Raw genomic sequence first — 25,200 nt, forward strand, 5'->3', positions numbered from 1 at the left:
TTATTCAAATGAATATACTATAACTTGGTGTCATGCAAAATTATAATGGTTTGCTTCATACATTTTGATGGGCAAATAGATATTTCAGTGTATTTTTAGCTCTGGTTACCAGATGTACTCCCATTATAGCAGTACTATTTAAAATATTTGCATTCCTATTTCACTCCTGCATTGAAATCCAATGTGGACTTTTCAGTAGGCAAACAGGACATGCTAAATTTTTGTTTCTATTTATAAAGTTATAAAACTATACTGTATCACAAGAGAAATTAAAGAGACCATATGCTAGCCATCAGATAAAATAAAGTCTACAATTCATATACAGCAGTTTCTAATGTTTTGGTTAAATTCCTACCACTTGCTTCAACCCAGTAAACCAGTTTAAAAAGAAAATTAGACTATTTTCTTAGAGTATTTTCAAATTTCATACCTATCACCAACAATTATAAATAAGTCTATTAACATTGGGGCTACAATCCTAAGAACACTTTCCTGGAAGTAAGGCCCACTGAATAAAATGGCACTTCTGAGTAGGCCTGTTTAGGAGTGTTCCCTAGGAACCTATACAATACAAATTAGCTATTAGAATTCATTAGCTATCACTATTGTAATGCTGTTGAACAAAAGTTAGAGTCCAGTGTCACCTTCAAGATCTACAAAGTTTTATTCAAGGTGGTTTTTGTGTGCATTCACACTTTCTCAGATACACTGAAATGGAAGTTAACAGTTCATATACAGAGGCAGATGCCTCTACATAGGTGAACAGCAAATTAGCATACAACTTAATGAATATATTTTGACATATGCAAAGATCAACAGCAATAACAAGTTTATATGATCACCAGGTCATCTTTGTTTGGATCTAAATAGGGGAGGGGGGGAAGTGTGGATATAAATATGCCAAAATAGACGTGTGTAAAGGTACCCTTTCTAATTGTTAATAATAATAATAATAATAATAATAATAATAATAATAATAATAATAATAATAATAATAATAATAATAATAATTTTCATTTGTATCCCGCCCTCCCCACCAGGGCAGGCTCAGGGTGGCTCACAACATACGAATGTAATATACAATAAAACCATACATAGTGATTACAATTATAATTATAAAATCATCAGAATAATAAACTGAGATTCTTTTGTTATGCTCCATTTGTCATGCTCCTCTCTCCACAGACTTCCCAACCCCAGGTCCCAACAGGGGATCCCCTGGTTTTGCAGGCTCCTCCCCACCCCCAGTCAGCTGACCAGTGGGAGAAGCTCTGCCCTAACAGTCACCATATGCCTTTCTAAGCTAGAAGAAGTTTAGAAACTGCTTGCTTTTTAGAAACCCTGTGTTCCTTTGTAGGAGCCAGGCTGAATGGAAGCAGGGCAAGCCAGCAGAACAACATGGCTGCTCCCAGTGAACTAGAAAGGAAGGGAAACCAGCACAACAAACAGGGTTTGCTTTACTTTACTTTCAGAAGTAATTTGCACAGTAAAATATAGAATAAAGAGTAAATTAGAACCTTTGGTTTCCCTGTGTTAATCTGAAGAATTTGGGAGAGAGGGGGAGGGGGAAAGAGAGATATGATTTTTTAAGAGTCTGTAATCAAAAATCCAACTCTACCTGATGTCTTTTTCCACATAATGATTCAATAAAAATCACACTGATACTTTTCAACCCTTGCAATTTGATCTTAAATACTGCAACACTAAATGAACATAGAAGCAATACATTCTTTCTACATCCCTCCCAATATCCCTCACTTACACATCCTGCATGCTGTCATTAGCAGCCTTCTCTCCTTTGCTTGTACTGATACGCTTGATAATTTCATATATATATATATATATATATATATATATATATATATATATATATATATATATATATATGTTGTTCACAAGCCACTGTCCTTTAGTTACCTTTCAACTTCTTGCTTCAGAGTGCCTCTTCTAAAATCCAATAATCTTCAAAGAACTTTTCAAATCATCTTACAATGCCTGTTTTTCTAGACCAAGACACATAAACTGAAATCCATTGCGTATCATCTTAGAATGTAAGAGTCCTGCTGGATCAGACCAGTGTTACATCTAGTCCAGCACCCTGTCTCACACCGCAGCAACCAATTCCTCTGGAGGGCCAACAACGGGGCATAGAGGCTGAGACCTTCCCCTGATGATGCCTCCAGGCACTAGGGTTCAGAGGCTGACTCCCTCTGAATGTGGAGGTTCCCCTCAGTCATCATGGCTAGCAGCCACTGACAGACCTATTCTCCAATAAACTATCTAATTCCCTTTTGAAACTGTGTATTCCTGTGGCCATTACTACATCCGGTGGCAGCAAATTTCACATTTTAGTCACTCTCTGTGTAAAGAAGTATTTACTTTTTTCCATCCTGAATCTACTGCCCATCAGCTTCACTTGGTGCCCCCAAGTTCTAGCATTTGGGGAGAGGGAGAAAAAATTTTCTTTGTCAACTCTCTCTGCCCCTTGCATAATTTTATAAACCTCTGTTATGCCCCCCTTAGTCATCTATTTTCTAAGCTGAAAAGTTCCAGACTCTTCAGCCTTTCTTCAATAACAGAAATATCTTCTTCTATTGCAACCATTTTGTCCTGAAAGATATATCCTTTCTTCTCAGGTGTGTCAAGAGATAATAAGCTCCACATTCACACTGATATTTGAGACAATCACAAAGAAATTCTACTCCTGAAATCTTTACTGAAAAGCATGAGGAACTTGCATATGTCCTTTTAGAAATTATAAACCTGACTGCTGAAATAAAACTAACAAACAAGATGCATTAATTTTCATCCCTTACCTCAGTTAGATTATAGCATTCCTCAGCAGAGCATTCTGCTTTGTCTGTTGGGTTACTAAGAGCGAAAATAATTGGCCGCTTGTTGAAGGACGCCATATCCTTGAGGATATTGTGGGTAAATGCTCCACCAATGGCAGCAGCTCCTAAGCAAAACAAACGTATAACAGATTGTTGTGGGAAATGAAATATTTCTCCTTCCCCTGATATCCAGTCAAAAAGCTGTTCTGCAAAAGGGTCACAGAACAATGCCAATACTAATTTTATTGTAGCTGTTCCACTACATTTCACCATTTCTTCTATCTGGTTCAGACTTTAGAAGTTACTGTTGACATACTAATAGCAGAACATCTAGTATGACTATATAACTGGCTGAAATTGGTAAAATACGTTTAGGGTGACAGGACAATGTAGCCTAAGAACAATTCCCACTCATGCCCAGCCAAATACATAGAACAAAGGTGGGTAAACATACAAGATGACAACGTCACACACAAATAAGTAGAAAAGTGCAGTATGGCTGAAGGGAGTAGGGCAACCATGATATAAACTGCCATTTTTTACAAGGTGAACTTCCAACCTAATATAAGAAGTGGTGCTATGTCATGTCAGCCCTAACTGGCCCAAGCTGGCCTGATCTTGTCAGATCTTGGAAGCTAAGCAGAGTCAGCCCTGGTTAGCATATGGATGGGAGACCTCCAGTGACATCAGGCAGCGGCAAACCACCTCTGAACATCTCTCACCTTGAATTCAATTCAATTCAATTCGCTTTATTACGGTCCGTGACCAAATACACAGTACAATGCAGACCAACAACACCCCCAGAAAAATTGTACAAATCTAGAAATACCCTACAAGGTCATCATAAATCAACTGTGACTTGATGGCACTTTCCATCACCATAACAGGTAGTGTCCTTAATACTGGGCATCAGGGTTAGCACAGTTTTAAAAAGGAGCACAGTATAACCAGATTCTTTCTCTGTGTAGAGCTGCAGTAACAACAACGTCCTTTTTCTCTGTTCTTGCCCACACTAATTCATGGAGTGGACTGGGTCTGTAAAACATTGGCCCAGATTAAAGGAACAAAGTTGTCACAGCTACCACACAGCAGATTACAAAAAGCTACATTTCTCTGTATCCTTGTATAACTGTGATACTTGCCTTCACAAAGAGCAGATTTCTATAAATCACAACTAATGCTCTGAATTTTCTTTCTTCACTTGGGATGTTTAATAAAAAGCAGTTCCAGCATTTAATGAAAAAAAGCTATTACAGTATCAGTGACAAGTCAGAAGAAGTGCATTCTGTTTGTTATGTGGCACAGGAAGTGCTTTGGGTAGGCTCTACCTGGGAACCAGCTGGAGACTGGGGGAACCATTGGTGCAGGGTTGCCAGTCTTCAGGTGGGGGCAGGGGATCCCCCGGTTTGGAGGCCCTCCCTCCGCTTCACGGTTATCAGAAAGCGGAGGGAGAGGAGGGAAACGTCTACTGGGAACTCTATTATTCCCTATGGAGACTTATTCCCATAGGAAATAAGGGAGAATTGATCCATTTCTGAGACCTCTGGCCTGGGGGAGGGTCAACAGGGACCATGGCAGATCCAGGAGGCACCAGGGGGAGCACGACTGGCAGAAAACAGGTGCTGTGGACAGGGAGTCCCTGGTCCCCAACACAGGCCTAACAATCCTGGCTCTGGGAGATATCTGGCACACTGGATTTGAAAGAGTTGCTTTAGAATTCTCATTCTGAAATATGTTAGTTACTGTCTTTGACATGGCACTGAAAGCTAAGTAGGCATAAGGGCCCAATTGTTACATTTCCTTTGTTGGCATCTAGGGCTTTTTTTGTAGCAGGAACTCCTTTGTATATTAGGCCACACCCCTCTGATGTAGCCAATCCTCCAAGAGCTTACAGGGCTCTTCTTACAGGGTATACTGTAAGCTCCACTGCACTGTAATATGCAAAGGAGTTCCTGCTACAAATAAAGCCCTGTAATGGCATCTAAGTATTTAGAATGGAATGCAAAAAACTATATCATTGAAACTTCAATGATGTCCACCAGGGCTTCCCATGTACATGGTCTACACAGGGCATTTTTCCTGGGGGAACGCAGTGGAACAGAGTTCTGGAACTTCTTTATGGAAACAAACTTCTCAAAAAATGTGTGTTTCTCAAGAGTGAAATGAATTTCTCTCTTGAGAGTTCTGGCACCTCTTTCTCCAGGAAAAAAAATTCCTGGGTACACTGATAAGGCCATTTTTGTATAATTTCCATTCTTTTAAATTGTGCAAGTGCAGGGCTGGCTGAAAATCAGATGTTTCAGAATCTGAAATGGTTGATATTCTCACTCATGTTAAACAAAGGTATAATTATGAAGAGAAGCTAAAGTTCTAAAGGCTGAAAAATGCCACCAGTTTGAACACATAATTTTCTTTTAATTTTTGCTCCAACTCATATACTTCAAGAAGAATCTTCGAAGGTTGGCATCTGTACTTTTAACTGTCCAAACAAAAGGTATTCTGTCACTTGCTCTTTCAACTGCTGACTTGAATTTAGCTTCCTGACAATTAACAGTAAAATAAGCAGCTGGTAAAATAAATTAGAAAAGATTATTTCACTGTTGCTTTATGGCTAGTTTTATTGCCTTAATAAAGTAATTGTTTCTGTACTCATTCCAATGATAACAAATCTTCATGAGCAGTGTCTACTATGACTCCATATATGGCATTTGCTGAGACTTAGCTTAATGAAAAACCTTGGGAAAATAGTAAACCACTTGAATAGAGAGCGGTTAAACAATTAATCATCCAAGCAGGAAACCCAATCTCAGAACCCATAATAGTGGGCACTGAAGTACTTCCTCATATGTTGTTCAATTGCAGGACTAAATAATAATAATAATAATAATAATAATAATAATAATAATAATAATAATAATAATAATAATAATAATAATAATAATAATAAATTTATTCTTGTATCCCGCCCTCCCCCGCCAAAGGCGGGCTCAGGGTGGCTCACAGACATGGAATTCCATGATTCGAGTAAAACAATGCAAACAGTTTTAAATATAATCAATTACGCAATAAATTATTTAAATAGATAAAATAGGTGCTAAAATACTGTAAGTCATAATATCCACAGATGGCTAAATGGCTACACGTCAGATTACTCAGGTTCTGTCTCAAAAGCAAGCTGGAAAAGAAATGTTTTGCAAGCCCTGCGGAATTGGTTCAGGTCCTGCAGGGCTCGTACCATCTCTGGAAGATGATTCCACCATCGAGGGGCCATTACTGAGAAGGCCTGCTCCCTAGTAGCCTTCAATCTAGCCTCTCTTGGCCCAGGGATTGTTAGAAGGTTTTGAGAGCTAGATCTCAGTGCTCTCTGGGGAACATATGGGGAGAGGCGGTCCCTTAGGTAGGCAGGTCCTTGGCCATATAGGGCTTTAAAGGTAATAACCAGCACTTTATAGCGAACACGGTACACAACCGGCAGCCAATGGAGATCCCGCAGCCCAGGCCGCACATGTTCCCACCGCGGTAGTCCCTCTAGCAGCCTGGCCGCCGCGTTCTGGACTACCTGAAGTTTCCGTGTTTGGTATAAGGGCATCCCCATGTAGAGGGCATTGCAGTAGTCTAGTCTCGAAGTGACCGTTGCATGGATCACAGTTGCTAGGTCGCTGCGCTCCAAGAAGGGAGCCAACTGCCTCGACCTCTTGAGATGAAAGAAGGCGGATCTAGCAGTGGCCGCTATCTGGGCCACTGCATAACATGCACATTTATACTTTTGTTTTGTTTTGGAGAATTTGAAGCAGGAAAGGAGGAAGGATCAAGTCAGCATAGTGCAGTGGTTAAGAACAGAGAAATGGGTTTGATTCACCATTTCTTTATATGAAGCCTGCTGGGTGACCTTGGGCCAGTCACAGTTCTCTCAGAACTCTCTCAGCCTCACCTACCTTGGCCCAGATCACTGCAGTTGCCAAATCAGCCTTTTTTCATCTTCAGCAAGTTTGGCAGCTAGTCTTCTATCTTTCTTCCTGTTACTTGGCTACAGTGATCCATGCAATGGTCACTTCCAGATTAGACTAGATTGTAATTCGCTCTATGTAGGCCTACCCTTGCACCTGATCCGAAAACTGCAGTTGAGTGCAAAATGTGGCAGCACACTTGTTGTCTGGGACATCTTGCATTTCAAGGTGTTGGTTTTAACCTTTAAGGCCCTGAGCAGCCAGGGACCAACATACCTGTGGGACCACCTCTCCCCTTATGTACCTCAAAAAGCCTTATGTTTGGCTGATCAACATCTACCCAGAATCCCTGGTGCAAAAAATGTCCAGCTTGCCTCAACTAGGGCCAGGGTGCTCTTGGCCCTGGCCCCACCTGGTGGAATAGGGATCAGGGTCTCACAAGATCTGTTACAGTTCTGCAGGGCCTGCAAAACAGAGCTATTCCACCAGGCTTTTAGTTGAGGCTGCAGGCATCCAGTTGATATTGGTCCCTCCTGCTCAAAACTCCCTGCCTAAACCTCTGTCAAACTGCTTCAGTTTTGATTGATGTTAGCAGGGATCAATTTAGCTTGAAATACCTAGGATTCAGACCATATCTGTTAATAGCTAATACAGAACAGGGGTAGTAGAATTTTTAGTATGCTGACTGTTGTTGTGGTTTTAAATTGATTTTTAAAAAAATTTAATGCTGTTATTGTTATATTTTTTTATGATATGTAACCTGCCCTGAGCCTGCTTGGGCAGAGGGCGGGATAGAAATCAAAGTAATAAACGAACACCTTGTTACTGAGAGGTGCTGCCTGATATAAACGGAATACCCCTGTGCAAATAAAGAGAGAGGTTCTCCTATTCTTGGTAAACAAAATGGAGTCTGACAAAGCACAGGCCAAGACAACACTCCATCTAAACGGGTGGAGTGGACACAGTAGAGAGCTTGGCTTGGTTGGCACCTGCAGTCTGTATCTCAGCGCAATCTCACCCATTTCCCTTCCAGCGTCCCCACCTAAATGGGATGCATATTAACATGGGAACTGCGTATTACTCTCACTCTGATCTTCTGGAACTTGCCAATTGTCTCTTCCTCTAGTCTATCACCTCTACCTTGCTAAATCCAATCCAATCTTTGATCCCTTTTCTGAGTGTCAGACAAAACCTGGTAACAAATTATGCAGTCCCTCCAAGCTTATCATCCTAGCGAAATGTGCGAAGTTTCCCAACATAGCATGCAAGATAGCCATCTATGGAACATCAAAGCTCCTTTTGTAACTACCGACCCCCCCATCCTCATACCCCTATGAAGTGTGGGTCAGAATCCCACCTTGGTGTGCATTCTGTAAGGTGCCATTTGCAGCTTGTACCACCCGCTATTCTTGTAATTGGATCTATAGGGCGCGTTACGCTGGTCGTTCACGTTCCTCTCCGTGTGCTTTCCCTTGGATGGACGTTTCCTCTTCTGAATCAGGTGAATATTACCCGCTTCAGCAACCCTTGAATTCCTCTATCGATAACCACTATTTTTCTTAGTCTCTTGATTGCTTGTACATAAGATCTGTGTGTGTGTAAAACCTTTTGATACATATCTTAAGTAAACACTATAAAAATTCAATTGCCTGGTCTATTCTTGGCTGAAAACCTGAACTCTGATTTATTGAAAGCAAAGATCTTCGCTCCTGATTCGCTCTACCCAGTCTCTTAGCTAATTTCCCCATTAAAATAAGAGACTTAAAAGCACTGCTGTAACAACCTCACTAGATACCTGTTGTGGAGTGAGGAAGAAAAAGGTGATTGTAAACTGTTTTGAGATTCCTAAGGGTAGAGAAAAGCATGGTATAAAAACCAACTGTTGTTCTTCTTCAAGTCCTGATTATCTTACTGTATAACTGTAGCGTATCGGACTCAGCGCAAGCGCCGCGCGACCCGAGCCACCCTCGGGTCGCCGTGCGCAGCGCGGGAAAAGCCACCGCCAATCCTGACCAAGGGCGGGAAGTTTAACTGGCCAGGATTGGGCTGGCCAGCGAAGGGGATGTTCCGGGATGCATGTATATATTAGCGGACCCGGCCGCGTGTTCTCAGTTCTGTGATGTACCAGCCAATAAAGACCTATGCCTTCACCACGTCTTGTCTCCCAGTACATTACACTGGCGACGAGGATGGGATCTAGATAGGTCCGGCCGCCCCGAGGGGAACCTGACCGGACCGGAGACGAGGAAGGCGTGAGACCGCAGGATCGCACAGCCCGCCGCCACCATGGCGAACACTACGGTAACGACGGGCCATCTTGCGGAATTCAACCCGGAGCACCCCGAGAGATGGGAGACCTACACAGAAAGGGTCGAGTGCTACCTGCGGGCGAACCTGATCGAAGATGACGACAGGAAGAGAGACGTCCTGCTGAGCGTCTGTGGAGAAGAAACTTTCGAGATCGCACGAGGCCTCTCCGCTCCAGCTAAGCTGACCGAGAGGACCTACCGGGAAGTCGTGAGACTCCTCACGGGCCACTTTTCGCCCCAACCGTCCATCGTCACCCGCCGATTCCTCTTCCACAAGAGGGACCAAAAGTCGGGGGAGACAGCGGCAGTCTACCTGGCGGCCCTTCGGCAGATCGCCGGGAACTGCAATTTTGACAAAAGGGACGAAGCCCTGAGGGACCGTTTCGTCTGGGGCCTCCGAGACGAACGACTGCAGCAGAAGCTCTTCGCTAAGGAGGAGCTCACGCTACAACAAGCCTTCAACGAGGCGACGGCGTTCGAGAGGGCCACCAAGGCGTTCGGCCAGCCACGCGGCGAAGCAGTCCACCAAGGAGAAACGGAGCTGGAAGACCGAGCAGAGGAAGAAGCGTTTCAGCTCCGGCGGCCTCAGAGAACGGACACACGGGCCCCCGCGAGACAACGAGCGACGGAGAGGGCCACCGCCACCACCGGTTCCAGGTGCGCCAGCTGCGGCGACCCCCACGAGCGACGGGACTGCCCGTACCGCAACCTGGACTGCCGCAGCTGCGGAAAGACAGGCCACATCGCCCGGGCCTGCCGGGCCAAGAACAGCCGCCGCCAACCGTCAGCGCATCACGACTCCCTGGACACGCACACGACGGCATCCACCAGTCTGCAGGTATTGAACTTGCCCCTCGCGGCCCCAGACAAGGTCAAAATGTCGGTCCTAATCGAGGGCGCCCCCTGCATCATGGAAGTAGACTCGGGTTCCTCCATCTCTATCATTTCGGAGGAAACCCTCAAGAAACTATGTCCCCGCCGCCGCATCCAAACGAGGCCAGCGGACTTCGTACTGAGGGACTTTCAGAAGAACCCAGTACACATCGTGGGGTGGGCCCGGGTGCATGTAGAAAGAGGGGGTTTTAGGGGGCCCCTAGACATCCTCGTGGTCAAGCGCCAACTGACCACACTTCTCGGGTTGGCGTGGTTCAATCCACTGGGGATCCAGCTGGTGGGGGTGGACCACTTGCAGGCCAGCAATTTCGACGGGGTCTGCCGGGAGTTCCCCGAGGTCTTCGACGGGTCCTTGGGGAGCTACAAGGGTCCGCCCATCACCTTACCGATAGACCCAATGGTCAGGCCCATAAGGCTTAAAGCGAGGCGCGTCCCGTTCGCCCTTAAGCCTAAAATAGAGGCAGAACTGGACCGCCTAACAGCCCAGGGCGTCCTAGAACCTGTAACGTATGCGGAATGGGAGACCCCCATAGTAACGCCAGTCAAACCCAACGGGGAGGTTAGGATCTGCGCTGACTACAAGTGCACGATCAATAAGGCGCTGCAAGACAACCCCTACCCCGTCCCGGTGGTTAGCCACGTCCTAGCAGCACTAGCCGGGGCGAGGGTTTTTGGAAAGCTGGACTTAGCACAAGCATACCAGCAACTGCCGGTCGACGCTAAGACAGCGGAGGCGCAGACGATCGTGACCCACAGGGGCGCGTTCAGGGTTAAACGGCTGCAGTTCGGGGTCAGTGTAGCTCCGGGGATATTCCAGAACATAATGGACTCTCTCTTGAAAGGGATCCCCGGAGTTCAACCCTTCTTTGACGACGTTTTAATCGCCGCCCCCACCGAAGGAGAGTTCAGCTGCCGCCTGCGAGAGGTCCTCAGACGGTTCCAAGCGGCGGGGCTGAGAGTCAAAAAGGAGAAATGTTTGTTGGGTGTTCCGCGAGTGGAGTTCCTGGGGTTCGCCGTGGACGCGGCTGGAATTCACCCGACGGCGGACAAGACCAGGGCCATAGTCCAGGCCCCTGCCCCCAAATGCAAGGCAGAACTACAGAGTTTTTTAGGATTATTGAACTTTTATCATGCATTCCTGCCACACAAAGCCGCCGTGGCGGAACCGTTGCACCGCCTGTTAGATAAACAGGCCCCGTGGGTCTGGGGTAAACGCCAAGCCGCGGCGTTCCAGGCAGTGAAAGACCTCTTGGTCTCTAACGCGGTACTTCATCACTACGATGAAAACCTACCCCTGATCCTGGCTTGCGACGCCTCCCCCTACGGAGTAGGAGCGGTCTTAGGGCACCAACTCCCGGACGGGAGAGAGGCGCCGATCGCTTACTACTCCCGGACTCTGTCCCCTGCCGAGCGGAACTACGCCCAGATCGATAAGGAGGCCCTGGCGATCGTGGCGGGGGTGCATAAGTTCAACGACTACCTCTACGGTAGGCGTTTCACCATCGCCACTGACCACAAGCCGCTCCTCGGCCTCCTAGCCCCCGATCGTCAGACCCCCCAGATTCTGTCTCAGAGGGTCTTAAGGTGGAACCAGTTCCTGAATTCATACACTTACGCACTGATACACCGCCCCGGTAAAGCAATGGGACACGCAGATGCCCTCAGCCGCCTGCCGCTACCCACAACGGACCCAGATCCCGCCCCGGCACACGGGGTGATGCTCATAGAGTCGCTCCCCGAGCGCCCACTGCACGCGGACGAGGTGGCTCGGGCGACTGGGAGAGACCGCACCCTCGCACGGGTCAGGGACTGGGTGGGAAGGGGGTGGCCCTCGGGCAAGGTGGAAGAAGCATTCCGGCCGTTCGCGTCCAGGAAGGACGAGCTATCGACACACAAGGGGTGCATACTCTGGGGGAGCCGGGTGGTGGTGCCCCCCCCCCCTGCGCAGACAGGTATTGGAGGATCTCCACGAGACCCACCCGGGCATCGTGAGAATGAAAGCCCTGGCCCGGAGCTACGTGTGGTGGCCGGGCATGGATGAGGAAATAGAGGGGTGGGTAAGAAGGTGCCAACCTTGCCAGGAGTCCAGACCCAATCCGCCGTCCGCCCCGGTCCACAGGTGGGAGTCGAACGGGCGGCCATGGTCCCGCCTCCATGTGGATTTCGCGGGGCCGTATCAGGGCCAGATCTTCTTCATACTTGTGGACGCATATACAAAATGGCTAGAGGTAATCCCGGTGGCCTCGACCTCCACCGCAGCAGCAGTCAGGGCGCTCAGAAGGGTCCTCTGCACACACGGGATCCCGGACACCCTGGTGACGGACAACGGCACGGCATTCACCTCCCGGGAATTCCGGGAGTTCACCGACCGGTACCTCATAAGGCACATAAGGTCCGCACCATTCCATCCAGCCACCAACGGCCAGGCGGAGCGCATGGTGCGGACCACCAAAGAGGCCCTTGGCCGTATAGTACAGGGGGATTGGGACCACCGCCTCTCAGCATTCCTGTTCCACAACAGGATCACCCCAAACCCTGTAACCGGTTTCAGCCCCGCAGAACTGCTCATGGGGAGGAAACTGACCACTCGTCTAGATAGGCTACACCCGGACCGGGCGCCGGATGTCCGCGGGTCCCCCGAGGTCCGGGAAGCCGTGAGAGGATTCTTTCCGGGCGACCCAGTGTATGCGAAAAACTTCGCAAGCGGCCCCGAGTGGTTGGCGGGAAGGGTTCTCAGGGTGACAGGCTCCCGGTCATACGAAGTAACCACCGCCGGAGGCCAGGTGCTGAGACGGCACATCGACCAGCTGCGCCGCCGCACCCTACCCGAGGAGGCAGAAGAGGCAGAGAGTAGGGAACCGCCAGCAACGGAACCGCCAGAAGGGGCCCCGCCAATACAGGAGCTACCCACGTACGAGGCCCCCGCAGCCGCGGGACCAGAACCGGAGCCAGCACCCGACCCGGGCCGGCAACAGCCAGAAACGGCGCCACCCACGTTGGGATCGGGCCCCACACCAACGGCAACCCCAAGGAGATCAACACGGGAACGCAGGGCGCCAGCGTACCTACAAGACTATGTAGTTTAAACTAGGAGGGGAGGAGTGTAGCGTATCGGACTCAGCGCAAGCGCCGCGCGACCCGAGCCACCCTCGGGTCGCCGTGCGCAGCGCGGGAAAAGCCACCGCCAATCCTGACCAAGGGCGGGAAGTTTAACTGGCCAGGATTGGGCTGGCCAGCGAAGGGGATGTTCCGGGATGCATGTATATATTAGCGGACCCGGCCGCGTGTTCTCAGTTCTGTGATGTACCAGCCAATAAAGACCTATGCCTTCACCACGTCTTGTCTCCCAGTACATTACAATAACTCTGGTAGTCAATTAAGGAGACAGGAATAAGCCACAGAGATGGTTAACAGCGTATATCTAACTCTACCCAAATTAAAATTTATTCCAGGCATAGTGCATTACACATTTTTCACTAGAAGTGCTATTCACATCTTTCTCCTGGATTCAGCCACTGAAGGCAATACATTCAGGCTCTTTTTAAACAGCTAATGCACATTCTTGAGTATTTTGTTGATAACAACTTGAAAAACCACTGTTCTCAGATACACTTGAAACCCAATTTTGCATACTGAATATGTATCCTCAGCATTATACATCTGATAATAAAATGAAACAGTAAAGTTTAGCTGGATAAACAGATATAGTTACAGATGTTACCTATAAGTACAGTTGGCTTTAGTTTTCTGACAATATCTTCTAGATTTTTCATCTCTTCATGCTGATGGGCAAATTGTTGCTTGGCAGGAGTTAGTGAGGCACGGCCCTAAGTTAAAGAAGAGTTTCAACGTTAAAAATACAGATTTTCATTCATTCTGAAAAGACTGGACTTTTCTTCAAAAACAAAAACAAAACTTTCTCTTGTCTTACCTTAAGCTAATCGAGTGGATCCTATCTGCTGTAGGCCAAAAATATGAAAGCTACTACTCAAAAAGAACCCCCTCAGTATGTCACAGTCCAGGAAGTTCCCACAAGATAACGACTCAGCCCTACCCCACCTGCCTGAGTAGATATAAATTACCTGCCTGCAAACTTCTCAATCTGACCCAGAGAGAACTCCAGTTTTCTGGGTTACACTTCTGAGGATGCCAGTCACAGCTGCTGGTGAAATGTCAGGTCTCACAATGCCAAGACCACGGCCACATAGCCCAGAAAATTTACAACAACCAATGTGTAATAAATACTTGTATTTTATTTCATGTTTTAGCTGCTCAACCTTTTAAGTTTTTGACCTGAATTTCAGGTTGCCCCCCCCTTTGTTGTTGTTTCCCAGCAGTGACATCAAGCGGTCACCCAGTGATGCTTTTTAATCCCCGCCTCCTGCTAACTGCCAGAGCAGAGGCAGGAAACAGGACCTGAGGGCAGAAGATTACCCTCCGCTTTTGGGAACCTGGTAATCTTGCCTCCATGGCTCTGACCCTTGGCTTGTTCTACAATACGGTATACCTCTGATACTAGGTTTGCATTTCCTGACCCCATTCCTCTTAGTCTACTGCACACAATCCTGGACCTGACCCTAGTGAGACCATAACTGTATCCCTTCTTCCAGTTATGTGGCTGTAACGTCACATACCTCTGGTATCATACACTTGCAGATCAGTTTCTAAATTCAGTGGGTTCCAGGACTGGAAAAGTTGACAAGTGTTGCTTTAAGAGATGTGTGTTCACTTCAGCAGCCCATAAACTAAAATTAGAATGGCTTTATGAGATGCCTCAGTAAAAATCTGTTAATGTAAGTTGCTTTGATTGCCCCTTTCCCTCATTTTCCACAAGTTAGATCTCATAAGTGAGCAAGTGTATCTTGTCTTTAAATGCATGCACAGGAACCATAAAGTACAGCAGGCTATCTCACATACTGCAGCTATTGAACTGTATTTTAAATTGTTAATAAATTATCACATGGGAAAAATAACATTTTACCCAGAACAGCCTTCTTGGTTTTTAAGTCTGTGGAGGTCAGACTATTGCTGCCTAAATTAACGAAGCAGATAACAGTAGAGATATAAGGGGGGGGGGGGATGAGTAAGAAAACTGAGGTAATGTAAGGCTATCCCCGTACCAGAGGGTATGCTGTTTGCTGTCCCTTTTGCAAAAGGATGCCCTTTATCCTCCCTGCTAGCTATGCTGCTTCGCCTTCCATCCCCCACAGACTGGAAAATAAACAAGGTTCTTTAGAAGACACTGACTCATAAAGATTAACATCAAGCACCACAGACCTGAAAACTATAGGAATTGGGATCTACTCCAGCAGTGGGGCTATAGCTGTGGGGGAGGCCCAAACTAGCAGTTATGTTATCCCCAAGAAAAGCCCAAGCATGTTTTCCCTGTTTCAAAAGTGAGAAATTTAGGGCTTCATACTTAATTCAACAAACTGCTATACCTAGGGCTTTTTCTGTAGAACTCATTTGTATATTGGGCCACACCCCCTGACATCATTGTTTTTCTACAAAAAAAGCCCAGCATGAACTTATTTGCATATTAGGCCACACACCCTGACACCAAGCCAGTCCGAAAAACAGGTTTCTTACCTGTAACTTATGATCTTCATGTGGTCTTCTGTGCAGCCACACACTGGGTACTGCGCCTGCGCAATGCATCTCTTTGGGAACTTCTAAAATTTACTTTTTTGGCAGGCTTTCCTCAGCTCTGAGGAGCAGGCATTCACAGTGCATGCCTGGAGCTGAGGGAAACCCTACCCCCACCTCAGTTCCTTCCTTATACTGATAGACAGCTCCAGAAACAAAGGAGTAGCAACAGGGAAAGCCAACAGTGGGGAAAGGTGTGTGTGTGGATGCACAGAAGACCACTCAAAGATCATAAGTTACAGGTAAGCAACCTGTTTATCTTCTTCATGGTCTCTGTGCAGGCCATACACTGGGTGACTAGCAAGCTGTTGTGCATAGGATGGGGGGTGCTGGCTGAAGAACAACCCAGGTAGAACTACAGATACAAGGTAGGTAAACCAACAAAGGTTATATTAATGAGTATGTATGTAACAGATATTCTGTTTTCAAAGTTATTGTATCCAGACTAATGCAAGTACCCTGCCATATAACCTGGAAAAGACAATAAAAAATTTAAGACAATGAAGAAATCATGGGATAAGACAGGGTATTTATTGAAATTGAAAATTAAAATTAAAAATTAAAGATCAGCAATGGGAAACACAGTATATGGCGGGTCCACTTGTAAGGCACATAATTCACTCAACCAACAAGAAGAACTCAAGGCGAACAACAAATGGTTTTCCATGTTAATAGGTGCCACGCATGTGGCCATTGATTTGAAAGGCTCTGCCACTAGTTGGGACAGAACTAAGGACAAACTCCAAGGAGGAACTAAGTTCTGCCTGAGAGGACACAAATTTCAATGGCCCTTTAGGAAAGTCTTATTCATAGGATGATAAAAGAGGGTTGAATATCCAATGCTGTCATGGAAGGCTGATATCGCCAATAGGTGGACCTTCACCAACAATACACTAAGTCTGGTATGATGGGAGAGCCGTAGCATACGAGAGAATTTCCAGAAGCTTCATAGATGTAGGGAAAATGCCTTGAGCAGATGTGTAGATCATGAAATGCTTCCATTTAAGAGCACAGGATTTATGCATTGATGGTTTCTGAGCATTCAAGAGTATGTTCTGGACCTCAGATGTGAAGACTATTGACAAATTCTCCACTATTGTGAAGACTATTGACAAATTTAGTTTGAAGAAAATTGGATCTGGATAGAGAAGCTGGCCGCATTGCTGTGACAAGAGGTTGGGGGATTTGAGGTAGTTTGATGTAAATCCCAGTTGATGAGGTGCAGCAAGATTGGGAACCATGGTTACTGTGGCCACCATGGGGTCAGAAGTATGCAAGAAGTCTTGTCCAACTGGATTTTTTGAAGCACTCATGTGATTAGCGGCAGTGGAGGGGGGTTGATATGGTCTTTTGTTGAGAGAGGATCGAGACAAGTGGTCAAAAGAAGGCAAGTGGTCTGAAGAAGGCTCGGTATCAGGCTGCTCAGAGATGATCAGAGACTGGGGCGTCTCGAGGTTCCACTTTTAAAATTGGGGGCTGAGGCATTGTATCGGTTGGTTCCATGGTGGAAGCACTACGGACAACAGGTGCCAAAGTTGCAAGGCCTGTTACTGTAATGAGCTGTATTTTTTGAAGTACGGGCATAGAAGCAACAGAGCTTGCATCCATAGCCCTAGTATGTTTTTGGGCTTGGTGTAGACTTCAAAGATGAGTGTAGTTTCTTTGGATCTTGAATCTTATGCTTTTTATCAGAGTTGGGCTTGTTGGCATCATGCTCTGAGGGATTTGAGGGTCCTTTGATTTCGAAGAGGATGGTGCTGAATCTCCCCTCGGCTTGGGCAGGGGAGGTGGCATAGATCTTGCAGCCAAAGCCTGTGCCATGGAGGGATTGAGAGCTGACTCCAAAGGGTGAGTTTTGAGATGGACAGCACAATTTTTGTGGGCTTGTTGGCCAAATTGGGCACAATGTGCACAAGCATTCAAGCATTCTGAGACAGAAAAGACACTGATCATGGCTGTTGAATGGCAGAATTTTAGCACTGTAAAAGATGCAGCATTTAAAAAATGTGCCACCTTCCATGTGATTCCCTCAACAAAAGGAGGAATTTGAATGGAAAGAGAGAGAAAAGGAGGGATGAGGGGACTGGGAAAAAATAAGAAACCATGATGAAGGGTTCTTTTTTTCTTTTTTTGAGTAGGGAAAATACAAAAACTAAAGGAAGAAGTAGAAAAACAAGGCTTATCTGATAGAACATCAAGCAAAGAGTAGGAGACTGGAGGAGAGAAAAAAAGTCTGTCCAGTCAGCAGGTGTTAAGTATGGAACTGAGGTGGGAGCAGGGTGAATGCCTGCTCCCTAGAGGTGAAGAAAAACCCACCAAAAATCTAGAACATTCTCGAAGGGAGGCACCTCACAGGCACAGTACCCAGTGTGTGGCCTGCACAGAGACCACAAAGATGATCTGCATTCTTGTGCATTCCTGCTCCTATGCCATTTCTGAAAGGTATGAAGCCACAAAAGACAAGATGCTAGGTTAGTAACTTGATCTCCAGCATATATTGCCAAATACCAGCCACTGGACCACCAGCAAAAGAGGAAGTTAATGCTGTCCAATTTGTCTTTTCGCTCAATCTTCCCACCTAGTAACATGGTGCATTTTGTTCACAAAGGCTCCCCAATATTCAGAGAGGATTTTGGAAATAAAAAGTAAGCTGTCACTTCATCAACTTTTCCTGCAAGCTTTAGTGAAGGATCCAGCCTTGTATTTCCTCATTTCCCATGAGTGAAATAACAACTAGGAGGTTATCTGGTGCCCACTTATTGATGCAGGAGGGAAAGAAGTAACCCACCTCTCCCCACATCAATCCAAATTGTTACACATACTAGATGTGATAAGAAGAAATTATAACTAGGAAATACGCACTGGCATGTGGGAACACAATTTGAAATGCTTAATACAAAAACTTTTAATTGGGAAAGAGTGTGTGTTTGTGCTGTGGATAAACTGAATTCTCCACCCCCACTCCACAATGTAGGAACACTACACAGTATTACATATATGGATCCATATAACTCAGTTAAGAAATGTGCTTTTAAAAACAGGCCTGATGCGAATTTCTTTTAAATCCATGGCAAGCACACATATATGCAAGTAGCCAAGTTATGCAGTAGTGCAAATTACCTCACTGCATTTGTTCTATGCCTTCTTTTCATCTCTGAAGAGTAACCACAAGTCTTGGTATTTATATAATAGAAGGCAATATATCATCAGAAGCAGCAAACGGATCCAAGGAGACCACAAGATGCTGTGTGGGTCTGTCACGTGGACAACAATAAATATGATGTTATGTGTTACAGTTTGCCAGCTTCTCTTGACTCACCCTTGATTTATCCCCTTATTCTACACATTTCTTTAGCGATTGAATTACTGGGTTTTAAGATGGATGGGTACATGTCCTCATGTATTTAAATGGATTTTAAGCTATTTCTTAGGATTGTTACCACAGAAGTAACGTGATAAAACTTGTGCTCTATGACCAGAATGGGAAAAAAATACATAAGAGTCTCTGGGTCACTTTTGGCATGCTCACATTGCCTAATTCCAATTTAAAGTGACTGTTTTTAAATACTCCAGCAGGTGTCACTGTAATTGTAAGTCTACGAAAAAACGAATTACCAAAAAAAGCAAACTAGGAAAAATGTGTTTTCTATTTGCCACAACTATCGTTTACTTCTTTGATGGCAACATTTTTAAAATGCTAATGTATTTTAACTAGATAAGCAGGGGGCCCATGAGGATTTGCTGGGGGCATCTAATTTTCTCCTGTATCCCTCATCCCACTATTTCCTCTTTCCATTCCCTAAAACCCCCACAGCCTTTCCCCTTTTCCTTGCCACCCATCAGACAACCTACCAAATAATTAGTAAGTTTGTCTTCAGCTCTGTCTTCAGCTTTCCGTTTTCCCCCCTTACACAATGCTAGTCATGGGGGACACCATACTTTCCCTTGTATTCTCCTTCCCACACTATTTCCATTTTCCCTTCTCCTGGCAGTCTCCATATCCTCATTTTTCTTGCTTCCTTCTCTCCTTCCCACCCCAACCAGACAATCTTTTATTTGCCTCTCTTCTTCAGCTGTATTTATTATTTATTTACAACATTTATATCCCACCTTTCTCCACGATGAGGACCTAAAGCAGCTTATGTCATTCTTCCTTTCCACCATTTTATCCTCACCACAGCTCTGTGAGTTGACCTTGAGTCATTCACAAGTTCTCACAGAGCTGTTCCTCTCAAGAGCAGTTTCTGTCAGAGCTCTCTCAGCTCTACCTACCTGTGGCAAGGGGAAGGGAAAAGAGATTGTAAACCGCTTTGAGATTCCTTCAGGTAGTGAAGGGCAGGGTATAAATCCAATCTCTTCTCTTATATGATTTTATAATTGTTGTTTTATTTATATTGTTTTAATGTTTTTCTATAATAATTATATTTTAACTGCCTTGAGTTCTGTGAGGGAGATAGGCAGCTAAGGTGAGATCCAAAAAACCCTAAAACCATGCCAATAACACTTAACGGTAGACTATATACTAAAAGATATTTTGTATTATCATTAATCAGAAATTTCGACTTTTATTTTATAATACAATGTCAAATGTAATCGACCACCAGAAATATATCAGCATCAAACTTATCTATAACAACAATAAATAATGGGAATGGGCACCGAACAAAAAATGCTGGTTCGGTTCACAAACAGAACCAGACCAGTTCACAAATTGAACCACAGCCTGGTTCGTGAACCAGTTCACAAACTGGTCTGGTTTTCTAAAAGCTCCCCACAGGGCTTCGAGGCTCCAAAATGGCAGGTTGTCTCCAGATCAATCTTCTCAATGTACCAAGTACCTACAGATTTTTTGGAGGAGCAGAAGGGGTACCCCACAGCTGGGGAAGAGGGCAGTTAGTCAAGCCCCCCAGAAATCTGTAGATAGTTTGGGTGCCTGAGTGGGAGAGGAGAGAGGAAACCACAAAGCCAGAGGCTCAAGCAACACAGGAAGAAACGAGGTGCTTTCTGGAGGAGCAGAAAGACTACCCCACAGCCAGGGAAGAGGGCAGTTAGCCAAGCCCCTTAGAAATCTGTAGGTACTTGGGTGTCTGAGTGGGAGAGAAGAGAGGATACCCCCCAGACAGAGACTCAAGGAACGCAGGAAGAAACGGGGTGCTTTTTGGAGGAGCAGAAAGGGGACCTAACAGCCAGCATGCCGAGAAAGGGCGGTTTTCAGAACCCACAAAAGTGAACAGTCCATCCCCAAATCAAATCAAAAACATGTTTTAAAAGAAAAAAATCTATCCATGTTTCCCACTCCTCACAGCAAAGAAAAAGGCGGGGCGGGGGGAAGGAAATGTAGCTCTGAATGCAAGGAAAGGAGAATAAAGAGAGAGGTGATGCTTTTACTCTGACAGTTTGTATAGAAGCCAGGAGATTCAACAGGTTTCTCCACCCACCCCAGTAATTCCCGCCCCCCCCCCCAGTCCAAGCCTTGCAAAAACCAGATGCAGACAGAGGACAGGAATGTGCTCCAGTGATTATATACACCCCCCCCCCCCAATCCTGAGGAAGTCAGATCGATGCCTGTCATTGGAAATCAGGCTTGCCTGTCAGCTTTAGACATAAGAACATAAGAGAAGCCATGTTAGATTAGGCCAATGGCCCATCCAGTCCAACACTCTGTGTCACACAGTGGCAAAAAATTTATATACACACACACACACACACACACACACACTGTGGCTAATAGCCACTGATGGACCTCTGCTCCATATTTTTATCTAAACCCCTCTTGAAGGTGGCTATGCTTGTGGCCGCCACCACCTCCTGTGGCAGTGAATTCCACATGTTAATCACCCTTTGGGTGAAGAAGTACTTCCTTTTATCCGTTTTAACCTGTCTGCTCAGCAATTTCATCGAATGCCCACGTGTTCTTGTATTGTGAGAAAGGGAGAAAAGTACTTCTTTCTCTACTTTCTCCATCCCATGCATTATCTTGTAAACCTCTATCATGTCACCCCGCAGTCGACGTTTCTCCAAGCTAAAGAGCCCCAAGCGTTTTAACCTTTCTTCATAGGGAAAGTGTTCCAGCCCTTTAATCATTCTAGTTGCCCTTTTCTGGACTTTCTCCAATGCTATAATATCCTTTTTGAGGTGCGGCGACCAGAACTGCACACAGTACTCCAAATGAGACCGCACCATCGATTTATACAGGGGCATTATGATACTAGCTGATTTGTTTTCAATTCCCTTCCTAATAATTCCCAGCATGGCATTGGCCTTTTTTATTGCAAACGCACACTGTCTTTACATTTTCAGTGAGTTATCTACCACAACCCCAAGATCTCTCTCTTGGTCAGTCTCTGCCAGTTCACACCTCATCAACTCGTATTTGTAGCTGGGATTCTTGGCCCCAATGTGCATTACTTTGCACTTGGCCACATTGAACCGCATCTGCCATGTTGACGCCCACTCACCCAGCCTCAACAGATCCCTTTGGAGTTCCTCACAATCCTCTCTGGTTCTCACCACCCTGAATAATTTAGTGTCATCCGCAAACTTGGCCACTTCACTGCTCACTCCCAACTCTAAATCATTTATGAACAAGTTAAGGAGCATGGGACCCAATACCGAGCCCTGCGGCACCCCACTGCTTACCGTCCTCCACTGTGAAGACTGCCCATTTATACTCACTCTCTGCTTCCTATTACTCAGCCAGTTTTTTTTTTGTAATAAACAATTTTATTAGTAACATATGGTAGCAAAACTATCTCTACAACTTATAAAAACTTAAAGTAAAAGAAAAAACTTTCTACCCCATATCTTACTTTTCCCCCTACCCTCCCCCCGTTACTTGACCCCCGCCAGTGTTATTTACTTAAAGGAAACAAATATTAAAGGTACACTTAACTATTAAAGAAAAAACAACAACAACCAACAGTTATATTCTTATTTTAAAAACCTTAATCATTATCAAACATTACCCAATGTCCATTTATTTTCCACTCTTTTTCTACGTATCTTCCGAATTTCTTCCACTCCAACTTAAAAAGTTCCAAATCATAGTCTCTTAATTTTCTTGTTAATTTGTCCATTTCACTCCATGACACAACTTTTGTAATCCAATCCCATTTCTCTGGTATTTTTTCTTGCTTCCACAGCTGCGCATACAATGTCCTAGCAGCTGAGAGCAAGTACCATATTAAAGTTCTGTCTTCTTTTGGAAATTTTTCCATTTGTAATCCCAGCAGAAAAGTCTCTGCCACTTTATTAAATTCATATCCCAAAATCTTAGAAATCTCTTGCTGAATCATTTGCCAAAACATTTTAGCCCTTTCACAAGTCCACCACATATGGTAGAAAGAACCTTCATGCTTTTTACATTTCCAACACCTATCTGGCATCTTGTTGTTCATCTTTGCTAATTTTTTTGGAGTCATATACCATCTATACATCATCTTAAAACAGTTTTCTTTAATACTATGACATGTTGCGAGTTTCATAGAATTTTTCCACAAATATTCCCAAGATTCCATCTTTATTTCTTTGTTTACATTAATTGCCCATTTTATCATCTGAGATTTCACTACTTCATCTTCTGTAGACCATTGTAAAAGTAATTTGTATACTTTTGAAATTAATTTCTCATTATCTCCAAGCAGAACTCTTTCCATTTCTGTTTGCTCCTTCCTTATTCCTTCAGTTTTGATATCATTCTCCACCAAACTTTTTATTTGTTGCATTTGAAACCAATCATACTTGTAACTCAGTTCTTCTGCAGTTTTCAGTTCTATTTTTCCACTTTGTATTTTTAGTAGCTGATTGTATGATAGCCGTTTTTCTTTGGCTGTTTTAGCCGTTATCTTTATCACTTCAGCTGGCACTATCCACAAAGGTCTCCTCTCATCACCATATTTCTTGTACTTTATCCATACATTTAGTAGATTACTTCTTATATAATGGTGAGAGAAAAGGCCATCCATCTTCTTTTTTCCATAGTATAAGTATGAATGCCAGCCAAATTTTTTTCCATGGCCTTCCAACATTAAAAGTTTTTTTATTTAACAACGTTATCCATTCTTTCATCCATACTAAACAAACTGCTTCATGATACAATTTCAAATCTGGTAATTGGAATCCACCTCTCTCTTTTGCATCTGTCAAGATTTTCATTTTAACCCTTGGTTTCTTCCCAGCCCACACACATTCTGAAATTTTCCTTCGCCATTTATCGAACTGTTTAGCATCTTTCACAATGGGAATAGTTTGAAACAGATACATTATCCTTGGTAGAATATTCATTTTTATTGCAGCTATTCTGCCCAGCAATGACAAATTGAGCTTATTCCATTTTAGCACATCTTCCTCTATTCTACGCCATAACTTCTCATAATTATTCTTAAACAAATCAATATTTTTCATTGTTATCTCTACCCCTAGGTACTTTACCTTAGAGGTAACTTCACAGCCCGTTAGTCTTTGTAATTCTTGTTGTCTATTTATCTGCATATTCTTACACAAAATTTTAGATTTTTCTTTATTTATGTAAAGTCCCGCCAACTCCCCAAACTCTTGTATTTTCATTAATAACAAAGGTGTAACTTGTATGGGGTTTTCATTTATAAACATTATATCATCAGCAATGCTCTGTACTTGTAGGTATAGCCTTTTATTTGTAATCCTTCTAGATCTTTTTCTTCTTGAATCTGCATCAATAAAATTTCAAGAGTCATTATGAACAACAATGGTGAAAGCGGGCAACCTTGTCTAGTACCTTTGCTGATTTTCATTTCTTCTGTAAGATCTGCATTCACACACAACCTTGCCCTTTGTTCAGAATATATTGCTTTTATCATTCTTATAAAGCTTTCTCCAAGCTCCATCTTATCCATTACTGCAAACATAAAGTCCCAGTTTAAATTGTCAAATGCTTTCTCTGCATCTGCAAAGAATAATGCTACTTCCTTTTCTGGATGTCTCAGCCAGTTTTTGATCCACAAGAGGACCTGTCCTTTTACTCCATGACTCTCAAGCTTTCTAAGGAGCCTTTGATGAGGAACTTTATCGAAAGCTTTCTGGAAGTCAAGGTAAACAACATCTATCGGGTCTCCTTTGTCCACATGTTTGTTCACCCCCTCAAAGAAATGTAACAGGTTAGTGAGGCAAGATCTTCCCTTACAGAACCCATGCTGAGTCTTCCTCAATAACACGTGTTCATCAATGTGCCTACTCATTCTGTCCTTGATAATGGTTTCTACCAACTTTTCCGGTATTGAAGTCAGACTGACTGGCCTGTAATTTCCCGGATCTCCTCTGGAACCCTTTTTAAAGATGGGGGGTGACATTTACTACCTTCCAGTCCTCAGGAACGGAGGCAGATTTCAATGAAAGATTACAGATTTTTGTTAGAAGATCCACAAGTTCAACTTTGAGTTCCTTCAGAACTCTCGGATGTATGCCATCCGGACCTGGTGACTTATTAGTTTTTAATTTGTCTATCAGTTGTAGGACCTCCTCTTTTGTCACCTCAATCTGACTCAGGACTTTCAACACCCCTTCCAAAATTAGTGGTTCTGGGGCGGGCAAAAA

At 44.5% G+C, this 25,200-nt stretch overlaps 1 protein-coding gene across 1 annotated transcript in view; it reads right to left on the bottom strand.

Moving 5' to 3' along the window:
• The window catches only part of ME1 (malic enzyme 1), a 213,567-nt gene that overhangs the window by 16,689 nt on the left and 171,678 nt on the right, over window positions 1–25,200 (bottom strand). The window contains exons 10-11 of the mRNA XM_060236575.1: window positions 13,706–13,811; window positions 2,817–2,959 (exon numbers count right to left, since the gene is read on the bottom strand). Coding sequence (XP_060092558.1) covers window positions 2,817–2,959; window positions 13,706–13,811 — 249 coding nt within the window. The remainder of the gene's footprint in view (window positions 1–2,816; window positions 2,960–13,705; window positions 13,812–25,200) is intronic.

This window comes from Heteronotia binoei, chromosome 1 (genome assembly GCF_032191835.1).
Source record: "Heteronotia binoei isolate CCM8104 ecotype False Entrance Well chromosome 1, APGP_CSIRO_Hbin_v1, whole genome shotgun sequence".
Taxonomy (NCBI): Eukaryota; Metazoa; Chordata; class Lepidosauria; order Squamata; family Gekkonidae; genus Heteronotia; species Heteronotia binoei.